This window comes from Zalophus californianus, chromosome 4 (genome assembly GCF_009762305.2).
Source record: "Zalophus californianus isolate mZalCal1 chromosome 4, mZalCal1.pri.v2, whole genome shotgun sequence".
NCBI lineage: Eukaryota > Metazoa > Chordata > Mammalia > Carnivora > Otariidae > Zalophus > Zalophus californianus.
In genome coordinates, this window is record NC_045598.1 from 14,250,536 (window position 1) to 14,267,303 (window position 16,768).

Below are 16,768 nucleotides of genomic sequence, written 5' to 3' on the forward strand. Positions count from 1 at the left end.
CATTCAAAAAGCATTTATTGAGAATCCAATATATACCAGGCTCTCTGCTAGTCATTGGGGATACAAAAATGGTACAGTCCTCATTCTCAAAGAGCTCCCAGTCACATCCAAGAGATACACAAAGAATTACAATACAATCTGATATATGGCTCAAATGAGAGCTAGAAGAAGGGTGGTCATGGAAGGAAGCCTTCCTGAAGGAAGGGGCTCTGTCATGGCAAGGACCGGTATAGCAATTCCACTGTTAAAGTTGCCAGGAATAAATGAATAAATTAATGGGTGAATGAATTCAATTCAGTTCAACAAGCACTTCATAGAAGATCTCACTGTCCAAGCTATTGCACTCTGAACAGGGAGTGTGCAGATGAAGAAGGGGCAGCTCAGGCCCTTCTAGCTTCTAGTTTTACTGGCAGATACAAACATCTATAAAGAGATGTTCTAATAGAATGTAGAGAATTCTATGGGGTACCCAAGCTACTTGGACAATAAGAAGATAGAGGGGGCTCTGCCCTCTATTAGTGGATGAAGGGGGGCTCTATTAGTGTAGGCTTCCTAGAATGAACTCCTTGAGTCTTGGATATATATTCCACAAGTGGATGGAAGTCATTGAAAGCTTCTAATCAGGATTAATATGGTCAAATTTGTATCTGTTGGTAGAATGGGGGATGCAAACGGGGAAGGAAGGCCAAAATCAACGCCACCAGCAAGGAGGCTGAATTACGAACAGGAGGCTTGAAGTAGACGTTTGCTCTGGAGATAGAATCTGAAAGTGGTTGCAATTATTCAGGGAGAGTATGTAGAGGGAAAAGGGGATTGGTGGACTCCTTGGAATCCACAATCTTTAAGTAGCTGGCAGAGAAAAAGCAACCCTGGAAGGACACCTAAAGATTAGAGTCGGGAGCAGAACTAGGAAAGGCTGTGCCCCGGGAGTCGGATGAATAAAGAGAAGGAGGAGACAAGGAGGACCCGGAAGGAGGGCGCAGTTGTGTCCAGCGCTGTGTAGAGGTTCCAAAGCATCCCTTTGATCTGGCCTAGGTGACCTTTGCCAGAGTAGTTTCCGTGGTAGTGGTGCAGGCGGGAGTGAATGAGGGAGTAGAAACAGTGAAGTGAGTACATGAATGAATAAATCAAGAGCTGTGCCCTCACTTGCCCTGGGAATTTCCAGGGCCAACGTCGGGAGCTGGTGCGGAGGCAAGGCCTTCCAGACAGAGCTCTGGATGCCGCCCGGGAAGCCTGTCAGCCTCGCAGCACTCAGGTAGGCGCGGCTCCAAGGTCAGGGTCACCTCGGGCCTCCAGGCAACCCGTCACCCTGACGACCAACTAGAAAAAAAAAAAAAAAGGAAAAGGCGGAAGCATTCAGATCATCTCGCGATATCTGGCAGGCCGGGCCGGCCTTCCGGGACTGGAACCCGCGGCCGGCTCTCGCGATACTTGCCTGGAGTGGGAGCGGGGGCCCGACCTTAAGGAAAGCGGGAGCTGCGGGTGGGGAACATGTCGGATTCAGAGCTCGGCAGGAAGTGGGACCGGTGCTTGGCGGATGCGGTCGTGAAGATAGGTAAGGGGCCTTTCGCCCCTGGCCGGCCCCGCCGGGACCCGAGCGGCCGGCTCCAGACCCCGCTGACCAGGCGGGCGCAAGGGAAGCTCCGGGGGAGGTCAGGCCGACCGCCCTGATCCAGCCCCTCGGGCCAGGGCAAGCTGCCCGAACCCGGCGGGAGGTCACTTGGGCGGCCGGGGGTGGGGACGGGGCCGGAGGAGCCTGGGCCCCCGTGCGAGGTGGGAGGGGAGGAGTCGCAGCTCCGGGGGCCGGCGGGGGGGGGGGGCGGTTGGGCTGGCAGGTGGCAGGAGAGGTGCAGAGCTCCTCGAGTAGAATGCGGTCTGCAGGGCACAACCTCGTGCCAGAGGCTGGTCATTCTCCTCCCCGGTGCCACATTTCCCGCACGGGGCGTGGAGCCCGGCCAGGGGTCACAGTGCTCGCCAGCTGAAACGAATGCCTTCTAAAGAAGGTCATGGGGAACGTTTTATAGACACTACCAGGCCCTAACGAGCGTCGCTGTCATTCCCGAGTCGTAATCCGATTTATTGGCATCAGAGTAGTCTGCGGCCGGAAATTGGAGACATAGTGATCTGGAATGAGAATTGCCCTGGGAAGTAAGAGACTGGAGACTTTTTGGTCCTTGGTATAACTCCGCGGAGCCTTTTAACACGTGCTCAGTGACGACACAGATTATGAAGTCACTGCACGGAGGGGAGGGGAAAGATGGAAGCTCATTTATTGAGCGTATACTAAGTGCCAGACACTGTGCTAGGTGTGCAACTCAATACATTATCTCATACAGGTCGTGAAATTGAGAGGTGAACGGATTTGTCCAGGTCCGAATAAGTGACAGTTGCTCATAAATGGCAGAGTTGGAAATATAACTCAGGTTTTCTGGCTTTGAGTCCCATGCTTTTTCTTTGATACTAATTCTTACCAAATTTGATATTTTTGTATGGAAAACTTGAGTATTTAAGAGGATTTAGGATTGTGCCCATTCAATGATGGTGTTGGAAAAGAATGAAGATTCTAAGCACCATGAGAGCGGAGAGACGTTCTGGTGTCACTGCTGTATCCCCAGGCCCTTTCTCGATTTTCTTGTGTTTAATAAAAATTGTTGAGAAGCAGTTAATAAGAGGAGTACTTACTTGATCACAGCTGTCCCTTCACCCTTGAATTCATTTACCGGCTGTGTGATTTGGGGCAAGTTGTTGAACCCCTCCCTCTGTTTCCTCATTTGTAAATTGACAGTAGTAATTATTATCTCATAAAGTTGTTAGGATTATGAGTTTAAGTAAAGGCTTGGGTATGAATCACTTATTAAGAATGGGTTATTCTGTAAGTGAGCCAAGAAATAGTTTTTCTTATTGTAAACAGCTCACATTTAGGAGAGAAGATTTAACATGTCGATATTAGTAAGTACTAAGGAACACGATGGCAGCAGTTAAGAGTGGGAGGCAGACGGCTGAGTTTGAAGTCATCACTCTTCACCCCCGTCCTCACTAGCTTTGTAGCTTTGGGTGGGCTCTCTTCTGTCACTGTAAAAAGGGGGTAAAGAGACAGATTTACCTAAAAGGATTAGGAAGATTGAAGGATAGTAAAATACGTAGGAGACTGAGCACAGTGCTTGGCACTTACATAGTCAGCAAATGGTGGTCATAATAATTGTTGATATTAATATTGTGCCACCGAGGATCACCTGAGGGAGTGAGTAGCGGGGCTGTCATTTGTGAGTGGGACAAGGTGGGGGAGGGGTATACACAGGGGAAATAATTAAATGAGGCACAGCGATACATGATTACAGATAAAAGTTGAAATGAGTGATTCAGGCTCCTTCTATTGTAGAGCTGTTAAAAATCCAGTCAGTGTGGTGATGGGCGGAGGTCATCCAGTGAGAGTTTGCAAGGAAAATGGGCCTTCATCTGACCTTTGGAGAATGACTTGGACTTGGATAGTCAGGGAGGGTGGGAAAACTGGAACAGAGGCCCAGTTGAACTTTTGTAGGGCAGGAGATTGAAGCATGGAGAGGTTAAGAAGCTAGAAATGGAAGAGCAGGGGTTAGAACCCAGGCATTCTAAATCCAGTGCCCTTACTCCCTGAAGAAGGCTGGTTTGGGTGGGTCAGAATTGTAAAATGTCTTAGAGAAATTCCACTTTATCTTAATGGCTCTTGAGTTGCTTTTGGCTTTTTCAAATTCATGGTGCGTATTCAACATGGCTGGTCTTTAGGATAGGTCCTAAAGACCTATTACTTTCTGCTTCCTGGGCTCATTAGGTCTAAGCTGGTGGGGAATCATGGGATGGTTTTAAGCAACAGATATTTATTGACTTGTGGGCCAGTCCGTGGGCAAATAGAGAAGCAGAAGGCATTTCACTTCCCTCAACAGGGAATTGATGTGATATAAATGGAATTTTGGTTTGATTGTTCTGGCAGTGTTTTATACAGAACAGGTCAGGAGTCGAGGAGGCCAGTGGTGCTGTGAATGTGAAGTGAAGAAAGCCTGCTCTGTTAGACCAGAGAGGAATGGGTGTATTTGAGAAACATCCAACTTTGTTCCCCATTTATAAAATGGAGATAGTAATTCCCACCTCCTAGGCTAGAACAGTGCCAAGTTCATAGTAGGAACTCAGAAAATGCTATTTTCTTCATCTTTCTCTCCAACTGGTTAACTTTGCATCATTCCGTTTCTTACAAAGATGACTCCAATGTGGTTAAGGGGTGATTCACTGAAGGGAACTTGGACATAAAACTGGAGGGGGGTACGTGCACCTCATTTACACAAAGTGAGGAAAGACTAGAAACTGATCATGGGGGATGGCAGGAGGAAGACCAATGAGAACAGTGATCATGATTTTGGTTGCTTTTCTGCTTACATGACTGAATTGTTTGAGAGTGCAAATGAAGTTGAGTAGGGAGTTTTAATTTTGTGGGACAAGCTGAGTTCAGATTTGGAGGGCGTTGTCCCTTTAGTAGTGGACTTAGAGAAGGGCATAAGAGCGTTGAAGCACAGAAGTGTTACTTGGGGAGCCTGTAGTCTTAGAGGTCTTTGAGACTGTGAAGATGAGCAGTGAGCGTATTGGCAGTGAGGTTATGGGACTCTTCAGACCTCTTGGGCTGCTTGCTCCCTGGTTTTTGAGAATGGAGGTGGAGACTCAGAGTGGTCGCCCGCCAGAAGATAGAGGTTTTGTAGGAGATGTAGGCGGGGAAGAGGGGCCAACGCAGGCTTTCAGCTACATACTGGTAATTTCATGCTCTGGCTTGACAGAGACTGAAGGGAAGCCAAGGTGGATGGACAGCTCCCTTTGTGAGCGCTTCTCTGTGGTTGGCTGCCTTGAACCTGAAGGGTATTTGTTCTTTTCACAATGGTTTGCTGAAAACTGACTATTTTCATTGCTCATGTTTAACCTAGATGTAGTACAGCCGAGTTAAAGAGCATATAAGCTTGTACTCAGAGTTGTTCTTTAAAAAAACTGCTATTCACGGATCTCTTGCTTGCTTGCTCTGAAGCTTGAGCAATGTCTCAACAGAAAATTCTGTGATTTCATCCTGTAGAAAGAACTACATTTATTCATAAGTACCTTTCCCCTGCCCTTCGCTGTCATAAGAAAAGCATTTGTATTTCCCTCATTAATTTTGGTTTTAAAATATCTATTTTGTGTGTAATAGGAGCATGGTAGGATAGGTGGTTTCTAATACGGTTTGACCTAATATATGGAGCCCATGAATCAAACAAAACAAAACAAAACAAAACACATGCCTCCCTGTAATAGACACAATAGGCCATTGTTCTTACACATCTGTTTCTCTCTTTCAGCTCCTGTGCCTTTCCTTTCCTTCCCCCCTGCCCCGCCACACTTTTACCCTTCTCTTTGGCCTGTGTTCTTATTCCTGCTACTCATATGCATTGCCTAGTTCCTCCATAAAGTTTGAGATTAATGTATCTTTTTTTAAAATAAACTTGTTAGCATTGAATAAGTTCTTAGGTGTTCTGTTTATTCTCCATCACATCACTAATTTTTCTTAATAGCACATGGCACCCTCTGAAATTTGCGATTTCTTTTTTTTTTTTAAGATTATTTATTCACGAGAGTCAGAGAGAGAGAGGGGCAGAGGCAGAGGGAGAAACAGGCTCCCTGCTGAGCAGGGAGCTGGATGTGGGACTCGATCCCAGGATCCCGGGATCATGGCCTGAGCCAAAGGCAGATACTTAACCCTCTGAGCCACCCAGGCGCCCTGCAGTTTCTTTACTTGATTGTCCGTCCTGGCTAGAATGTGAACTCATGAGACCCAGAGACTTTTTTTATTCACTGTTGATCCCCTAACCCCTGGCATAGAGGAGGCATACCATAATTACTGTTAAATGAATGACATATATCGCTGAGAATTTTGCAGACTACATTCTCTGCCGGTATTTTGCTCTTCAGTGTGTGTTTATTAACTGAATGAATTAGCATTTAAATTAAAAGTCAAGTCAGGTAGCTTTCATGTGAATTTCTGCCAGTTCACATGTTTGATCATGTGTCCCTGTAATCCTGGAGCTTTTACCAACTTTTTATTTCATCTGGGGATGTAAATTATTGTCAGTAGATCTTCATAATAAAGTATTAGAAATGTTTGGGAGTAGTCAGCTAAGAAACATGAACCAGAGAGCACTTTTGTATTTAAACAAGTAGAGGGTGATGTTGGTTTAAGTGGTAGTGCCAAAGCCTTATTGCAGGAAATTAAAAAGGAGTGAAGAATATTACATTTTATGAATGGCATGTTCCTTTAGTTTTTATGTGAATGCGTCATTAATGGTTTTTTGCTAATTTTATGGATTTATTTTTAAGTTTTATCAGATTTATTGAATGCTCTGGTTTTCTTTCTGCACTCAGTTCACAGACTGTGCCGTTCATTTTCCTTGTACATATGGAGTAATTTGTCTTGTGTGTACCCACGTGAATAAATTATACCTTTTTGTTAATGAGAATAGAAAGCAAGGTGTCTTGCCAAAATAGAGGGCTTAAAAGCTCTGGGACAGAGCTGTTGCCCTCAGCTTGTGCTTGTCACTCTGGACTGGATGGGCGGTTATATCTGTTTTCTGTTTCCCGGGAAAATAAGATTCCAGGAGATGAGAAAAACCCACTATGAGACTTTGGGAGGTGCTTCCCTGTGATTTGAGAATTTCTAAGCTCTGCAAGTGCGGGTCATGGAAGCACTGCCATTGTCCTCAGAGCTTTGTTATAACTCCCTCTTGAACGCTGGATGTCTGTGCTGGCCGGCTGTGACCTCATGACCAAGTCGATGTCTGTATGACATTGGCCAGGGCCTCAGGGTTGCACATTTGCCCGAGGAGGCTTGGAGGAAAATCTGATCCCAGTACTTCATGGATTCATACAGAGGTCCTGGGACCCTAATGTGACTTGCAAAGTTGTACAATGGACTGTGTCCCTCTCCCCTGCATTTCGCTCCCACTGGGAGGCCAGAGTCCAGAATATCTGGTCTTGCTAACTTGTGAATTGGCCAGGAGATCCAAAAGAGGGGAAGGAGATGTCATGGTTGGGGCAGGATTTGCCCAAGGCTGTGGTGCTTTCCTGAAAAAGGCTGTCTCTGCAAGCCACCTATATGCAGCACAGCAGGATTTTTCATTTTCTTGGTAACAAGGAAAAGTGCAAGCTGTGAGCATTGGGAAGCAGCCCTACTGTGTGATGCATTCAGTGGACTCTGGGACATTCACGGTCCTTTCCTTTTCTTTTCCCTGGCTCAGTTGGTAGAGTGTGCGACTCTTCATCTCGGGGTCCTGAGTTTGAGCCTCACATTGGGCATAGAGTTTACGTGAATGAATGAATGAGTGAATGAAAGAAAAAGGAAGAAAGAAAGAAGCGCCTCTCTGTGCCTCAGTTTCCTCATTTATAGTATGGTAGTATATTCCTCAGGGGGTTGTTACAAGTTAGGACAAAATGAGATATTCTCTATAGAGCAATTAGGATATTACCTGTACTTGATAAATATTAGCTGCAGGCATATGAATGAAAGATAGCAGTCCTGAGTTAAAATAATTACCACATTTGCTTTTATCTTGCTGCTGTGGGTAGTATGGAAGCCTGATGATCAATATTCCAGTTTATATATGTAATAGTAATCGTTAATGTATACTCTCTCCCCCCCCCCCAAATTTAATGCCAGGCATTGTGGAAAGCCTGGGGGGTGCAGTGCACAGATAATTGGCACCAGCCTTACCCTGGAGGGGCTTACCTTCTGGAGGAATGTGCAAAGAAGGTGGTGACATTGGAGTTCCACCTTGGAGAATATGTAGGCATTTAGTAGGTGGACCAGGTAGAGGACTGCATTCTAGGCCTTAGAAACTGTCCAGGCGGTGTCCCAGAGGACAGAGAGGCTTTGGCTTCTGCAGGGAATGCTGATCGTGGCTGCCATTTATCGAGCACTTAGTGTGTGCTACCAGATACTGGCATTTTCCATTTTATATACATTATCACATTTAAGCCTTATAATCTTATGGGGTATTTCCCCCTTTTTTCCCCAAATTTTTTTGTGATAAAATACACATAACAATTTACCATCTGAACCATTTAAAAATGTACAGGTAAATGATACTGAGTACATCTGTAATGTGCAGTTACTGCCACCATCCATCTCTGTAACTCTTCATGTTGTAAAACTGAAACTCTGTACCCATTTAACACTAACTTCCCATTCCTGCCCCGCCCCCTCACCCCTGGCAACCTCTGATCTCCTTTCTGTCTCTGTGATTTTTGACTTCTCTAAGTACCTCCTGGAAGTAGAATCCTACAGTCCTTGTCTTTTTGAAACTGATTTATTTCACTTTGGGTAATGCCCTCGAGGTTCGTAAGTGTTGTAGCATACATCAGAATTTCCTCCTTACTAAATCTGAATAAGATTCCATTGTGTGTGTATGTGTGTTTGTAACATATTTTGCTTATTCATTCACCTGTGCATGGTTGGACACTATTGTAAATAATGCTGCTATGAACGTGGGTAGACACCAGTCTTTTGGAGACCTTGCCTCCAGTTCTTTTGGATACATACCCAGAAGTGGCATTGTTGGATCATATTGTAAATCTACTTTTAACGTTTTGAGGCTCTGCCACACTGTTTTCCACAGCAGCTGGACCATTTTACATTCCCACCTGGAGTGCACCAGAGACTCTCCGGATTATTTCACATCCTCACCAACAATTGTTACTTCCTTCCTGCCTTTTTTTGATAGTAGCCATCCCTAATGGGTAGAAGCTAGTATCTCTTTGTAGTTTCGATTTGCATTTCCCTAATGATTAGTGATGTTGGACATCTTTTCATGTGCTCACTGGCCATTTGTCTATCTTCTTTGGAGAAATGTCTGTTCAAGTCCTTTGTCCATTTTTGACTTGGTTTATTTTAGGTTGTATTTTAGGAGTTCTCTCTATATTCTGGATATTAACCCCTTGTCAGATATATGTGTCATTTATTTATTTGAGAGAGAGAGAGAGAGAGAGAGAGCAAGGGGAGAGGCAGAGGGAGAGGGAGAGGGAGAGAATTCCAAGTAGACCTAGGTAGCTCAATGCTGGACTTGATCCTATGATGCTGAGATCATGACCTGAGCTGAAACCAAGAGTCGGACACTTAAACCAACTGAGCCACCCAGGCGCCCCTATCGTGGGATTTTAATAAGGATTGCACTGAATTTGTAGATTGTTTTGGGTAGTATTGACATGTATTAACAAATAGAATACTATTTATTAGTTCTTAATGCTATTTATATTAATGATTTTATTAATACTGTTAGTATTAATACCATTTATTCTTTTACCATAGACTACTATGATATGGATACGCCACATTTTGTGTATCCATCTACTAGTTGATGGACATTTAGGTTGTTTGTAGTTTTTTTTTTTAAGATTTTATTTATTTTTGTGAGAGAGCATGAGCGGGGGGGCGAGGGGAGGGCAGAGCCCAGGACCCTAGGATCATGCCCTGAGCCGAAGGTAGACGTGTAACCAACTGAGTCACCCAGGCGCCCAGGTGTTTGTACTTTTTGGCTATTATGAATAATGCTGCTGTGATCAAATATACAAGTTTTTATGTGGAGGCCTGTTTTCATTTCTCTTGGGTATGTATGTATCTAGGGGTGGAATTGCTGGGTTGTGTGGCAACTCTTTGGGTAGCATTGAGAAAAACCATGGGATGTGAAGGTGAAGAGTGACATGGTTGGATTTCTGACTTCAAAAAGATCACTGAATTAGCACGAGGAGAATGAATTAGAAAGGACCAAGATGAAGGCAGGGAGATTGATAGTATGTTATTGCAAATTCATGCTGAAGATGAGGTGATCTGATTAGAGGAAACCAAAACTAAGATGGGGACAGAGGAGGGGAATGGAGAGGTACGTCATGGCGCTGTGCAGCAGTCCTACCGACGGAGCTTGAAATGCTCCCGAGAGGGAGGAGTCGGGATGATGCCACGTCTGTATGAATGGAGAATGGTGTTGCCCTTGACAAATAGGAGAGGCAGGAGGGGAGCCCAAGGAACGCTTTGCAGTTTATTAATTTCTGGTACGTCTTGGGATAGGTTGCTGCATATATGCAGCTCATTCAACCGAGATGAAATTGCTTTGCCATGCATTCATTTTCATGAAAAGAAAGGGTTTGGCCTTGTTTCTTCCTTGTTAAGAAAGTAGGATGGTAAATCACTTAGCAGGTGACCTGCCTTAGAATTCACCAGCAGATTTTGTGTATTCATCCAATAATCAATTAAGGGTAGTTAAATTAATTTTGAAGGCCATTTTTGTGTCAAAAAAATACTATATGGAAAGAAGCCATTGAATAAGGTCATGGAAAAAGAAAGCAAATTATTGTTTGTCTTTAAATTTCAGTTCATCTGATAAATGTGGGTTACCACAAAGTATTGGTGGCTCACCAAAAATTGCCTTTTGGTAGCCTGAGTTTGCAAACTGATCTGTCTCCATTTCATAGAGTGATATCACTTAGGCTAAACTAAAATACTTCAAAGGTTTTTGGCCGTTTATAGGTTTTGGGTTTCAAAGTAGTATGTTAATTGTTGAATTAGAAGCCATAGATTGTTTGTTATATGTATCCAAAAATACTTTTTCCATTTGCGGCAGCAATATGAATAATGGAACATTGTGATCTTGCTAGAGGAGAATTTTATGTTAGTATTATAGAATAATGTAATTAGGCACGATATGGAACTTGCAAACATATTTAAATTTTTGTTCTAGCTGTGGTTTCATGCTTTCCTAAAATGTGGCCTGAAACAGTTTATTAGCAAATATGCTGAATTGCTTTCTCTGGCAAGTGCATTTCAGTATTGAATCCAAGTGAAAATACAAATATTTACTTATAAAAGTCTTTTTGGTGTGGTAATATTTTTACTGTGCCCATTGACCCACTAGTAAAATGTGAGGGCATTGCTAGATTGGATCTTGTTTACTTAAAGACCAAGAGAGGGAAAGAGAGAGGAAGCTAACTTTAAGTGAAGGCCTGGTATCTGCCACCGTACTTGGTATACTAACATATTATCCCCTTTTACCCTCCTAGCAACTTAGTGAGGAAGTTTATATTCTTTCTCTTTTTCTAGCAAGAAAAATAATGCTCAGAGATCTTTATAGAAATTGAGAAGCTGCTTTTTATTTATTTATTTATTTTTAAAGATTTTATTTATCTGACAGAGACAGCGAGAGAGGGAACACAAGCAGGGGGAGAAAGGGAGAAGCAGGCTTCCCGCCGAGCAGGGAGCCCGACGCGGGGCTCAGTCCCAGGGCCCTGAGATCATGACCTGAGCCGAAGGCAGTCACTTAACCAACTGAGCCACCCAGGCGCCTCGAGAAGCTGCTTTTTAAATCTGTATTCGAGTGTAAACAATCCAAAGTCACCAGAGCAGTTTTTAAAATGAAAAATAAAGTTGGAAAAGTAACATTACCTGACATCAAGACTTACTGTAAAGCTACAGTAAATGAGACAGTGATATTGGAGAAGGGAAACACATCTAGATCAGTGTCCAGAAATAGTCGATAGTCAGTTAAAGATGCCAAGGCAGTTTAACGGGGAATGGAAAATCTTTCCAACAAATTGTGCTAGAATAGCTGGGTATCCATATAGAGGAAAAAAATGAACTTCATTATCGTGCATGAAAATTAACTCAAAAGAGGGTGCCTGGGTGGCTCAGTTGGTTAAGCGACTGCCTTCGGCTCAGGTCATGATCCTGGAGTCCTGGGATCGAGTCCCACGTCGGGCTCCCTGCTCGGCGGGGAGTCTGCTTCTCACTCTGACCCTCTTCCCTCTCGTGTTCTCTATCTCTCATTCTCTCTCTCTCAAATAAATAAAATTAAAAGTCTTTAAAAAAAATTAACTCAAAAGAATCACAGACCTAAATGTAAAAGCTAAAACTGTAAAACTCCAGAAGAAAACATAGGAGAAAAATCTCTGTGACCTTTGAGTTCAGAAAAGATTTCTTAGGTCACAACAAAAGTCACAAAGAAAAAAATTGATATACAGGATTTGATCAAAATCTAAAACTGCTCTTTGAAAGCACAAAAAGGCAAGCCACAGAATGGGAGAAAATATTTGCAGTACATATATCTGACAAAGGACTTGTTCCATAATAAATAAGGACCTCTTGGGGAGCCTGGGTGGCTCAGTCCATTGAGCATAGACGCCTTGCGCTCAGGTTGTGATCCCAGGATCCTGCGATCAAGCCCTGCGTCAGGCTCCCTGCTCAGCGGGGAGTCTCATTCTTCCTCTGCTTCTGCCTTTCCCCCCACCCCTCAACCCCCTTGTGCTCTCTCATGCACGCTCTCTCTTTCTCTCTCAGGTAAATAAATAAAATCTTTTAAAAAAACAGAACTCTTAAATTTAATGGTAAAAAGACAAACCACCCATTTGAGAGAATGGGTAAGGGCACCTGGGTGGCTCAGTGGGTTAAGCATTTGCCTTCAGCTCAGGTCATGATCCCATGATCCTGGGATCGAGCCGGAGTCTGGCTCGCAGCTCAGCGGGGAGTCTGCTTCTCCCTCTCCCTCTACCCCTTATCCCTGCTCGTGTTCTCTCTCTCTCTCAGATAAATAAAATTAAAAAAAAAAAAAGGGTAAAATGTTTGATAAGATTCTTCACAAAAGAAATTATACTAATGGCAAAGAAGCACATGAAAGAATGTTCAGTATCATTGGTCATTAGGGAAATGCAAATTTCAGTCATAATGCAAATACCCCTCCACACCCATTAAACAGTTAAAAGACCACACTAAAGTCTGACTAGGATGTGGAGCAGCTGGAGTCCTGGGGAGCTGTTGGTGGGGTTGTAGAATAGTACAACCACTTACAAAACTGTTCGGTAATTTTTTTTATAAATATACCATCTAGTCATTCTACTTGTAGGTATACCCAAGAGAAACGAAAACATTTGTTCACATCAAGTCTTATGTTTGAATATTCATAGCAGTTTTGCTCATAGTGCCCCCAAACTGGGAAGAACCCAGAAGTCCATCCACAGGTGAATGGATAAACAATATAGACTGTCCATAAAGTGGACTATTATTCATTAATAAAAGGAGCAAATACTAATACATACAACAATATCTATGCATTTCACAATCATTACGTTGAGTAACAAGCTAGACACCTAAGAGCGTATACTGTATTTCATTAAAAAAATGTGTTTTGTTTTGTTTTTAAGTAGACTTCACGCCCAATGTGGGGCTTGAACTCACAACCCTGAAATTAAGAGTCGCATGCTCTACCGATGGAGCCAGCCATGCGCCACTACTGTATTCCATTTATATGATGCCATTTGTATATAAAATTCTAGAAAATGCAAACCAATCTGTAATGACAAAGTAGAGAAGTGGTTGCCTGGGGCAAAGGGTGGAGGGAAGCATGGACTGCAAAGGGACATAAGGAAACTTCTAGGGCTGACAGCCGTGTTCTGGCTCACGATTGGAGTGGTGGCGTCACAGGTATATACACTTGTCAAACACTGCAAGTGGCTGCAGTTTATTCTACAGAAATTATACCTTGAAGAGTTATTTAAAACCAGAAAGATGAAAAATACCCCGTGTTGGTGAGGATAAAGGCAACCAGAAGCCTCAGACTGACTGTGGGAATATTAATCGGTGAACCACTTTGGAAAACTGGCGGTATCTACTAAAGCTAACCATATGTATATTCCCTGTGACACAACGATTTCATGCCTAGGTGTCTACGCAGCAGACATGCATTCATGTGTTCACCAGATGACTCTCACTGGAATGTTCATAGAACACTGTTCATAATAGCCCCGACTGGAAACTCCCCAAATGCCCATCAGCAGAGAATGGATAAGTAAATTGCACTGATATGATGGAGTACTCTTTGGCAGTGATAATGAATGACCTACAACTGTTCACAGTGTTAGACTAACATACTCACTGTGCGATTTCATTTATAGAAGTTTAGAAACAGGCAAAACTACTCTATACTTAGAGAAGTCAGAATATGATTGCCCTCGGGTGGAGAGCTTTGAATAAGGGAGCCCAAGGCAGGCTTCTGAGGATGCTGGCAATCTTCTGTGCCTTACTCTGGCTGCTGGTACCTTGGGTGTTTTTGGTCTGAAAATACATCCTGTGGTACACCTAATTGTGCGGCTTTCTCTCTATATGTTGTATTTCAGTAAAAAGCTTTTAAAAGACGTGCTGTCGGGGCGCCTGGGTGGCTCAGTCAGTTAAGTGTCCGCCTCTTGATTTCGGCTTAGGTCATGGTCTCAGGGTCATGGGATCAAGCCTTCATAGGGCTCTGCACGCAGTGGGGAATCTGCTTGGGATTCTCCCTCTCTCTTTCTCTTTCCCTCTGCTCCTTCCCCTGCTCATGATCTCTCTCACGTGCACACACACTCTCTCTCTCTCTCTCAAATAATAAATAAGTAAATCTTAGAAAAAAAGATGTACTGTTAGAGAATGGTGTCCTTGATAATTATAAAGTGAGAAAAGCGAGTTGTAAAACATCATGCATGATGTGTGATCCCATTTATATAAATGGGATGATAAACAAACAATCCAAATTATCTCTTGGGAGTGATGATGATTCTAGGTGGAGAGGATCATTAACTTTGCTGGTTTTATAATGTAAGCAAATAAACACATAAGAACAGTTTCTGTTTAAAAAAAAAACGTTATTTAGGGGTGCCTGGCTGCTCAATTGGTGGAGCGTGAGACTCTTGATCTCCGGGTTGTAAGTTTGAGCCCCATGTTGGGTGTAGAGGTTACTTAAAAAGAAAATCTTAAAAAAATTTTTTTTAAGTTATTTATGGAGTCCATTTGGTTCTTGTAGTTGAGGATTATCAATAATCTTCAAATGAGTATATTAGGTCTAGTTTTGTTATTTAACAGGTTAGTACTTTAAAGTGAAAATCTTTTTAAGCTTTTTGCCAACTTTGAAGTTATATTTGTGTCTGTTCATGGAGTTTCTCATTGGGTGGCCTGTTAATGGGTTTGCTTTTGGTGGATGTGATGGCCCATCATTGCTTTGGAAGACCCCAGTCGAATAACCCCCATGAATTCATAAACTTAAGGGTGAGGAAGCTGAAGGCCTTTAGCTGGAGAAGCAGTGTGGGCTAGTGAAAAGCTGAATGGGCTTGGGACAGTTACTGGCTCTCTCTGAGCCTCAATTTCCTAGTCTGTAGGAAATTGGTTGTCTTTTTTTTTTTTTAAAGTAAGCTCCACGCCCAATGTGGGGCTCAAACTCAGGACCCTGAGGTCAAGAGTCATATGCTCTACCTACTGACCCAGCCAGATGCCCCACTTCATCTGTACACGTGGGGTGCTAGTCCCTACATGGTTTTGATGAGGCTCAGGATAAGATAATCTAAGTGGATGCGAAAGCACTTTATCAATTGTAAACCCCTAGACCGGTGGTTCTCCACTGGGAGTGATTTACCACTACCTCCTGCCCCTGGGGACATTTGGCAATGTATGGCGACTTGTGTGGTTGCCGTATAGGGTATAGGGGAGTGGGAGTGCTACTGACATCGGGTAGGTGGGGGACAGGGATGCTGTTAAACATCCTACAATGCACAGAACAGCACCAAAGAATTGTACACCCTAAATGTCAGGAATCGAGGTTGAGAAACCTTGCCCCAGGCTTATGTAACTTCCCTAAGCTTCTTATTCTCTGTGGCTCCCCTGCCACAGCCTTTCATACTAGTAACTCACCCAACATGGCTCATATATCCATATATCTGTATGCACATACTTTTTCAGCAACTGAAATCGAGGTGAGAAATGAATTAAAAAAAGGAACAAACAGAATAATTAGAATGATTTTAAGGAAAGCATAGCCCATTATTTTTAGGGCCTTAAAAAAAAAACACCACATGCCTGCATATGAGAAGGATATGGGATGAGGATATGAGTCAATATTAACGAGTGATGATGGGGAGCCAAGGAGCAAAATGGGGTGAGGCGCGGCTGGGAGAGCGGGCAGATTGCGGCGCTTTTGAAAAAAAAAACTATACAGACTTTCCAAAGTCGTTTCAGTCGGATATCTTCAGGTAGAATTTAGAACTATTTGATTAATAGTTAACAGTGTATATGGCGAGGAATTGAAATCCAGTGTGTTTATGTCAAGTTTCTTGATCCAACCTAAAGCTGCATTAGAATGCTTAGGATAATTTATAATTATTGTAACACTCTGACATAATTGTTGACAGATTTGTAGACTTACTTTGACAAATGTTTACGAGTCAGAACAAATGTTTCTGATTGTCAGAACCTGCACATGTAAACCACTCGAAATTTCTGTCTGATAGATTTTAAATGATTAACTAAAGCGAATGATTTAAGCAACATAATTCGCCTTTTACTAGGAAGCAGTCCTAAGAAGGCTGCTACTTTCTTGGCATCATCTCAGATGATTAAATTGAAATCCATTAGTTGGAGATTTTTTTTTTTTAAAGATTTTATTTACTTATTTGAGAGAGAGAATGAGAGAGAGAGAGCACGAGAGGGAAGAGGGCCAGAGGGAGAAGCAGACTCCCCGCTGAGCAGGGAGCCCGATGTGGGACTCGATCCCGGGACTCCAGGATCATGACCTGAGCCGAAGGCAGTCCCTTAAACAACTGAGCCACCCAGGCGCCCTGGAGATTTTTTTTTTTTAAAGATTTATTTATTTGAGAGAGTGAGAATGAGAGAGAGAGAGAGAGAGTACATGAGAGGGGGGAGGGTTAGGGGGAGAAACAGGCTCCTCGC

The 16,768-nt window shown here is 43.2% G+C and overlaps 1 protein-coding gene across 1 annotated transcript in view; it reads left to right on the forward strand.

Moving 5' to 3' along the window:
• Positions 1-1,408: 1,408 nt before the first annotated feature.
• MICOS10 (mitochondrial contact site and cristae organizing system subunit 10) overlaps positions 1,409-16,768 on the forward strand; it is a 30,856-nt gene continuing 15,496 nt past the window's right edge. Inside the window, exon 1 of the mRNA XM_027582393.1 lies at positions 1,409-1,555. Within this exon, the coding sequence (XP_027438194.1) occupies positions 1,492-1,555 (64 nt within the window). The 5' untranslated portion in view covers positions 1,409-1,491. The remainder of the gene's footprint in view (positions 1,556-16,768) is intronic.